Genomic DNA, 8,826 nt, shown 5'->3' with positions numbered 1-8,826 from the left:
GTTTCAGCCAAGTGATAGACTGACCCACACATAGTTCTGCTGATCAAATAAGCAAGACATTAGACTGAGACCAAGAAAACACAGCCAGATTCTACATAGAAGACAGTCAGTCCCAGGTGTCCTAGCTCCCCAACTTTTCAATACATTATTTGAGCATCTTCTCTGGGCCTAAAGCTGTGATGATTCCTATTTTGGAGGAGTTCCCACTGAATCTAGAGAGAAAAGACATGCACATTTGAAATTATTAGGGATGAAACCAAGTATAGCTATGAAACAGAAGGGGAGAGATCAACGTGGGCTTGAAATGTCAGTGGATCTGATGCTGGATGCAGAATTTGAGATGAGTCTTGTTGGATGTGAAAATGAGGGCTGGAGATATTTGGAGCTGAGGAATAGAGAAACAGAAAGTGGCAGAAATGAGAGTTCCATGTTGGAAGAAGGGAGGTGAGCAGAGATATGTGTTGGGAACTGGTAGGAGTAGAGGCTGACTCAGGCAGCACTAGTCACTCTACCATGTTCCCTTTGTCATCCACATTCCTATCTGGTACCAGTGGTTCCAGAGAGAAGGGTAATGGTGCCCAGCCTTCCTCTCCGTGGTGAACTAAGCCCTATTTAGATGAGTGGGATCTTTGGGCTTCCCTAGGACCCTGGTGCCAGAATTGACAATAATGATGAAGCTTGACATGCCCTGAAAAAGTTGCTCCTCTGATTTGGGAACAGTGATTCTCTCTGATTACTGCAGGTAAAGGATCTATCCTCATAAGAAAATGGGGATCAGAACAGGCTTTCATTTGGTACCCAGAAACTCCCCCACTTGCTTTCTCCTTTTTGAGTGGAAGCCCAAGTCACAGTCATTCTTGCCCTTTTCTTCTGCCACAGGGGAAACTTTTTTAAGCAAGATTATATTTTTTTCAAAATTGATAATGTGGGGATCCCTGGGTGGCTCAACAGTTGAGCACCTGCCTTTGGCCCAGGGCGTGATCCCAGGGTCCCAGGATCGAGTCCCACATCAGGCTCCCTGCACAGAGCCTGCTTCTCTCTCTCTCTCTCTCTCTCATGAATAAATAAATAAAATCTTTTTAAAAAACAAGACAATCAAAACTGATAATGAGTAGAGAGGGCAACGCTTACCTCAATAGCTAATGGTAGAATTTCAGGTAGCAGTAGAGGAGATATTAACCTTATGCAAAGTAGTCCATTGTCTAATGATGTCTGAAAGAAACCTGAGAGGTCCTCTGTCTAAGGCCCTCTCTGTCATTTAAATTTTCCATCAAATATGGAAAAGGATTATCTCTCTAAAGATATTTAAAGAAGTAGAAATAGTATCACACTATCCACTGGGGCTCCTAAATTGTGTGTTTCTTCATGGCTTCTAATCAAAGTCCAAGAGAGCAAGAGGTACAGTCTTCAACATAGTAGGAGCTCCTTCTAGGTAATTGTGATTACTGTATTTTGAAAGACACATTCGTTTTTATTTAAAAAATCTTTATGGAATGCTCACTATGTGCTGTCTCATTTGTTTGTTAGCACCCGCTGGAAAAAAAGGGAGAGAGAGTGCATGTGCACTATAGTGAGCAAGAGGGGCGGGGGCTATCTACCCAGTGATTGTCAAAATTTGATGAGTATAAGAAGCACTGGGAAACTTGTTGGGAGAGCCCCATAACCCAAAGCTTCTGATTCAATGCATCTGAGGTTAGGCACTGGAATCAACATTTTTAGTAAGTGACCCAGTTGATTCAGTTATAGGTGGTCCCTGGCCACACTGAGAATCATTTCACAAGACAATAACAGGATGTAGAGGTCAAGAATATGAAAACTTGAGAGGAAACCAAGTAGACTGAGGCCACACATTGGTTAACCAAGAATCACAGAGGGTTCAGTGGGCCAGGCTCAGGTCTGTCAGCTGATAGCAACACAGGACCATGGGTATATTTTTCTCCCCCATGTGTGAAATAGTCCATTGAGAAGCCGTAAGGGAAAGCTCCTTTTACCATGGAAGCAGATCAAATGGCTGCTAGGAACGTGATTGACAACACAGGAGTTGCCATGGCAACTGCAGGAGTTGAGCTGAGAAATCTGTAGGCAAGAAAGAGGAAATGAAGAATTTGTGCTAGAAAGAATGCTCTGTGACTTCTGAAGGTCTGCTGTTATCTGCAGTAAACCTGCTTTATATTTCAAATAGTTGTGAAGAAACAAAAGGACAGAGGAGGAGTTCAGTTCCTTCCAAAAATGGCTTGCAGGTAATGGCTGGTGGCAGCTGACCCATGAAGCATTATTTGCCTTTTTGTCAATTTGTTCCCAGTATTAATAATAATGGAGACTCCACCAACTGCCGGATGAATCCATTAAAAGCAACCTCAAAGACAATATTCAAATACAAGGAAGATAACAACAACTCTGGAAAATGACCACCACAGATTTTTATTTAATTAAAAATATTATACATGTTGTTGCATTTTCACAGAAAATAGTGAGTTAAAAAAACACCAACAGTGTTTGTTTTCGGAAACCTTCATCACCCTGTTCTGCCACCTGCTGCTGTTTTCTGCCCATGGCATTAACCATGAGCAAGGAATTGGGGCCCTTGTGAAACTAGAGCTTCCTTGAAGTTCATACCTCCAAGACTCCTGGAATGAGCCGTTTACTTGACGATGGTGTTCTATGGAGTTAAATCAGATATACCAGTTTTGACTCCCTTACAAATCTTTGAAAGGAGCTAACATAAAAGCCCAAAGCACATGTCAACACCAATTTAGCCCAACACATCTACAAGAATCAACTATGACCTCATCCAGTTTCCAAGCCAGTTACCAAGTGACCTTGTATTTTACCTGGCGTATTAGTGTCCTGAATCCCTCCATAAAACTTCCCCTGAGCCCCTGGTGGGAAGACACTGCCATATAGTGTTTATATTGAAACCATCAACAAATACACAAAAGCACATGTGGCCCCCATGCATAATACTATCAGATAAAAAAATATATATTGGTACAATACAACCTTTGGAATCACTGGCTAAAATATAGCCATGTGAGTATTTTTAAAGTCTTCACGTGATTTTACATTTATGAAAAATAACATAGCACAAAAATTTAACTTGAAAACGTCACTTCAGCTATAAACTTCTCACATGTAAATACAAAGTGTGTACAATATCATCCTCTCCCTGACTCTCTCTCCTTTGCTTTCTTTGGACCGCACCACTCCCTAACCTATATCCTAGAGCGCATGTCCTAATGCTGCATCCCCATATTGCTCCCAAGTGATACTTTTATGAAAATTGGATCTGATGTGACAGAAACATCCTGGCTCTGTTTTCTTGCACCTTTGCTTTGAATTTGTAGTACACTTCATTTGGGTTCTGCATCCAGCTTTATATTAAAGAGAGATGAAACCCCCCCCAAAATATACAAACAAGTACACATAGCTGGATAGCACAAAGTTAGAATTGCCTCAGCTCCTGGAAATTGGAAAATATTCTTTCTTCTTCATAATGATCTCTCAATTGATGGGAATAAAATAAGGCTGAAATTGCTTTTCACATTCTGGCTCAGTTGGGGGCATTTTCACATAGACCCCTGTGGTAAGAGGGCTTCTTTTCTTTAGCTGCCAAACACAAAAAGAAGCAGTAATTATTATTGAGAAATACAGAAGCTGTCTCTAGCTATAATAGGACTCAACAAATATTGGTCCCCACTCCGTTGGAAAAAAATGAATGCACATGTACAGAATTATAAGCCCCAGGAGATTTTCTTGATTTAGCTTTTATAATTCACTTTAGATAAATCACTCTGTGCTATTGATGGAAAATAGTAATCATTTTCACTGCTGCAAGAGACTTTGAGAAAGCTTTAGAAAGAACACCCAAAATATCGATGGTAAATGACTACATCTTATCTGTGAGGAGAAGAGCTTGATAAGATAATAAACTTCAGTTATTCTGTTCTAGAGCTGTATTTCTCATCTCCACTCCTCCTATACTCTTTATTACTTTTTGTCTGTCTGCCTTAGTTCCCAATTTTTATCACCTCAGTAAATTGAGATTCTAGTCTACTGTTCTTTGTGACAATTTTTAGCAAATGTAGGAAGAATCTACAGCAATAGAACAGTTGAGCAGAGGATCTTGGAATTGAGTTGGGGGAGAGGGGAGGTGGAGGAAGAGGAGAGAGGCAAGGAAGGAGAGTTTGTGGTGAAAAAGACAACCATAGGCAGAGGCGGTTGAAAGGGACCATCAGAAAGAAAGCCTGACAGGATCCCTAACTCCATACCTACATCTCTTCCACAAGCAACTGCAAATAAATAAAAACTGGGCTGGAGGGGAAAGCAAGACTTCCCATTTGAGCAGACTGGATAACAGGAAGCCCCGGCCTGGTGTTGTGTGGACAACTATAGCTTTGATAATGGTGGCACAAGCAGGGTAGCACCAAGAGATGGCTTCCAGGGGAAGTAGAGGGATGTTAAGGGGGAGAATAAAATCCATCCAGGAGGTCTTCTATAGCAGCATTTTGCCCAACCTAATCTTATGTTTCAGAGTTATTAGGTACAATTGTCTTGAAGACAAAGAACAAAACAGCTGCCCTGTGTTATTCAAATGGTTACTCAAACTGAAACCCTGTTCAGAAGCACACAAACATTCAATGTCAAACACACTCATCTAAAATGTTAGTCATCCTGAAACCTCAAAGGCCAATGCCAAGGGTTCTAGTGCGTTCTTTACCACTGTCCTTCCTTTACCACTGTTCTTCATTTATTGCTTCATCTCAAGAAAACTGAACTCAACAGCGTCATTTGGTCAGTCGCTATCACTGAAGGCATCCCCACCCAAAGTGGTATGTTGTCAGCACTGCACTCACCATTTTGCTCAAAGAAACAGCTGTGATAAGAAAGCTATAAAAAAACAAGCCCGAACTGACTGCTGCAAGGATCCAGAGGAGGAAGTCAGAATCTGGGCAAGGTTCAGGATCTGTGACGGAAAACAAAGCAGAAGTTCCTTGAAACACTCTTTAAACTTTAGGGCCCTACTCCCCGTCCCCATTGGTGAGAAAAGGAAGAGGTTCTAGAAGAGCTTCCAACCTTGGTGTCCACCTTTAAATAGTATTGCTAGTTCACAGGTAAGTCTGTCTAATGGGAGTCACTTCCCCAGGAATGTCCTATCAATTGCCCCAAGGCCTTGATAAACTTCACGATGATTATCATTCCAGAATGAGGGCCCCAACCTCTAGTAGAAAAAACACTATCCCCAAACCATTTTATTTTTAGTCAGAATGCTGTTTGGGTTGACACCCATATTAACCAGACTATATGTGGTATGGCAAAGAATTCTTAAAAAGAATTTCCATAATCCTAAAAATGAACCACCTGAAGGAACAAAACTGTATTCATGCAAAGAGGACAGCAAAGCAAAATGGTCAGCTTAGTGATATGGTTTTGCTCACCGATGACATAAATCTGGGTTCCATTTCCCATGCCTACATAGTAGGGTGGTGGGTACATGAGCTCCACCTTGCAGATGTAGAGCCCCGTGTCCATGGCCCTCAACCCTTGGATGGTGAGGTTCACTTTGTTTCCACTGGAGGTGCCAGTGCAGGTAGAATCATCCAGGAAGGCCAACTCATCCTCCACTGTGTATGTCGCGGCACAGACTTCAGTCATCTGGCTGCCAGCCTGCCGCAGCACTGTCACCCGGACCTCGGCTGCGTTGCCTGAAGACCCATATTCACACACGAAGCTAGCAACACCCCGGCTGCTGGCCAGAACCACTGCAGGCTGAGCCACATGCATCCCTAATAAAGGAAAATTAGAGGGAACTCAGCAAATTCATGATCACCCACAACCAGGCTCAAGCAAAATCTCCAGCTAGCAGAAGTTCATCTTTGATGGGTACCCTCCAGCTTCACCTTTAGCGCTTCTCTCCCTTCAACAAGCACTCCTCATCCTTTCCCTCTCCCCGCATCTGTCCCCTCAATCTCTTGGCTATCTTCCAGCTAAACTCCAAAAGGCGTTTTCTTATTGGACAAGAGTTTCCTATAGCAGAAAGAACACTGATGTGACAAACTGAAGGCCTGACCCTCCCATGAAATATGTGATTTGGGGGCAAGTCATGCATCCCCTGTAACCTTCATTTTCCCTCACACACAGTAAGGAGGGTTTGATGATAACAGGGTGCCTTCCACCTCTGGTATTCTAGGGTTATCATAGAATTACAGGAACTATAAAGAGTAGTAGGGGAAAAAAATAAATAAATAAATAAATAAATAAATAAATAAATAAAATTTAAAAAGAGTAGTAAGGGAAATTTTAGAGGCTGAAGTATAGAATCTTGCCTTACCCCTCAATGCATACCTCACAAACCTCTGCCTACATTTTCCTTGGCCCTGTACCCCTATCAGCCACAGTGGCTGAACCCTGGATCATTGTGCCAGCTGCCACATTCCCAGGCATTATTATCAGGGGGAGGGATGCTGATAAATGAAGGAAGCCACAGAGCAGGGGGTACCAGGTCGTTTCCTCTGTAGGCTGAGGCAACCCTGCTGCTAACTTCTGTGGGCTTCCCCTGCCACCGCCACCACCTCTTCCGCCACTCTCCCTTCTTCACTCGAACACCTTCATACTCCTTTGTTCTTTCTCCTTCTGGCTTTTACAAGACAAAGGAGGCCAGCTCTCCATTCAAAAAGGCTCGTGTCATCTAAAAAATGATGGCCTCGTGTCAAGTTACCTTCCTGTAACTAACCTGGCCCCTCTCTAGTCAAGCACACAGTGACACTCAAAACTCGGATGAACCATGTCACTCATTCTGCTCAAACCCTTTGATGCTTTACATACCATTGATTGCAAAAACAAATAAAGTGTTTTTTTATGTCCTCCATGATCCAATCCCAACCTATCACTCCAGTCTGAGTTTCTAGAGTGTATAAATCACTCTATCACTAGTCCTTTCTCCCAAGTACCTGCACTGGACAACATCTGTCCTTGGAAGAGAGAATAGTACGGTAGCAGCCATTGCTAGTGTTAATCCAGCAGCCCTGGCTGGATAGGTAACAGTCTTTTCCCCAAATATCATCCCTGTCTATTAGAGGATCCTTTGAGCATCCTCTGAGCATTCTTCACACTGTTATAACTCCATTGCAGTATTTAATCAAGTAAAGTAATAAACTTTTTTGTGCACTAATTACACCTCTTGCAACATCTGCCTTTGGCTTATAAACTCCTGGGAGCCTCCATTAGAACCTGCCCATAAGAGCACTCAATAGTCTTTATTGTATTGATGCTAAGCCTGAAGACCCAAGTATCCTGTCCTCCCCTCAGGCAGTTTCCCAGTTATCACCACTAAATCTGGTCACACTCATTTTTCAATGGGAGAAACTAAGTTACAGGTTGAGATAAATTTTCTACAAAATAAAGATAATTACTTCTAAGAGTATTTAATCTTTACATGCTCAAAACATATAGAATAGGAAAGTGTATATGAATATTTCTTATCTGGTAATAATTTAATCATCAAATATCTTTTGAGCAGCTAAGATATTTCATATAAACTACATGGTTTCTTAACGGAGATGGTCTAGAGAGAGGTAAAGGTTGAAATTCAGTGAGAATGCTCATCATTTATGTCCTATAGCAAACCTGGCATCAACCTCTAAAGAGTTTTATTTCATCTGAAACCTGGGGAATCTGCATCTGAAGTCCACAGATAGGTTAGATGGCAATTAAGTGTCCTACGCCAAACAGACTGATGGCTTTCTTTTTCTTTCTTTCTCCCCTTATTTCTTTTGTTTGTTTGTTTGTTTTACAATTTCAAACTGCTTTTCTTTTTAAGTAATTAGCCAACTATTTTATAGAATTGACTGAGGACCTTAAAACTTTGAACCGGGTAAAGAAGGCTTAAATTTTAAACAAGCGATTCATTTATAAAAGTGAATTAGAAGATCTTAAAATCTTAAATTGGGTAGGAAAGAAACTTAAATGATTCACTTAAATCAATGTTTTGCAAAAAGGAAATTCCTGAGTTCACCCTGATTCCAAACTTAAACACGTGAAGGGCTACGGATACCCTTCCTCTCTTAAGTCACTTAACCTTACAGTATTTTCTTCCAATCTTACAGAAATGTCTGAAATTGCTCATCTCCCAAACCAACTCAGATATATTCATTAAGCTCCTCGTCAATGCCTGGTGCTCCACTATGAGATGTATCTCTGCTTATTTGCTGCTGCCAGCTGTTCCCCGCCTGCCCTAGAATACAGAGCTATCCGAGCTAGGAGACTGGAGTCTTACCTTTGGCTTCTGGCTTGGTTATAAATCACTGTCCTTGACTGCTGAAAGAAATGAAACACAGGTGGGAGAAACACCTCCTCCACCTTCATCCTCCAAAAGCCTCACTCACCTTTGGAGAAGACGGGGATAAAGAGAAGAGAAAACAGAGCAGTGCAGGGCCAGGTCCTAGAAGCCAGGTCCGGCTGAGCCCCATGCCTCCGGAATCCAAAGCCAGCCATGGCTTTATGGAGCAGTGTTCAGGTCTTCAGGAAGCAGAGTGAAACCTTTCAGGATCCTGAAGCTTTGAAATGTGTTTGAACCCACACAGAATCAAGGACTTTATATAGCTGGCTTTGATCCCAGGTATGTACTATACATGTGCACACACAGAAGGCACCTGAATAGAAAGCCTTTTTGTTTTGGTTTTACGAGAAAGGAAGCCGTGGGTTTAGCTGTTACGTCGAAAAGATAACCTCAAACACTCAAAGTAAAACTGAACAAAACAAGCCAATCCATGGATGGAAAATGCACTCAATTTGAAACTGAAGCTTCTTGTTCACTTTGAGGATAAGTGG

At 41.9% G+C, this 8,826-nt stretch overlaps 1 protein-coding gene across 1 annotated transcript; it reads right to left on the bottom strand.

Annotated features, from left to right (window-relative positions):
• Nucleotides 1-2,403: 2,403 nt before the first annotated feature.
• Nucleotides 2,404-8,549, bottom strand: CTLA4 (cytotoxic T-lymphocyte associated protein 4). The gene is given in 4 exon segments (NM_001003106.1): nt 2,404-3,606; nt 4,854-4,963; nt 5,436-5,783; nt 8,382-8,549. Coding segments are annotated over 4 exon segments (672 nt in total). The 5' UTR covers nt 8,491-8,549; the 3' UTR covers nt 2,404-3,501.
• Between the last annotated feature and the right edge of the window lie 277 nt (nt 8,550-8,826).

The sequence above is a fragment of the Canis lupus genome, chromosome 37 (assembly GCF_011100685.1).
Source record: "Canis lupus familiaris isolate Mischka breed German Shepherd chromosome 37, alternate assembly UU_Cfam_GSD_1.0, whole genome shotgun sequence".
In the NCBI taxonomy this organism is placed as follows: domain Eukaryota; kingdom Metazoa; phylum Chordata; class Mammalia; order Carnivora; family Canidae; genus Canis; species Canis lupus.
Note: the sequence above shows the minus strand (reverse complement) of the source record. Positions and strands in the feature narration are given on the sequence as shown.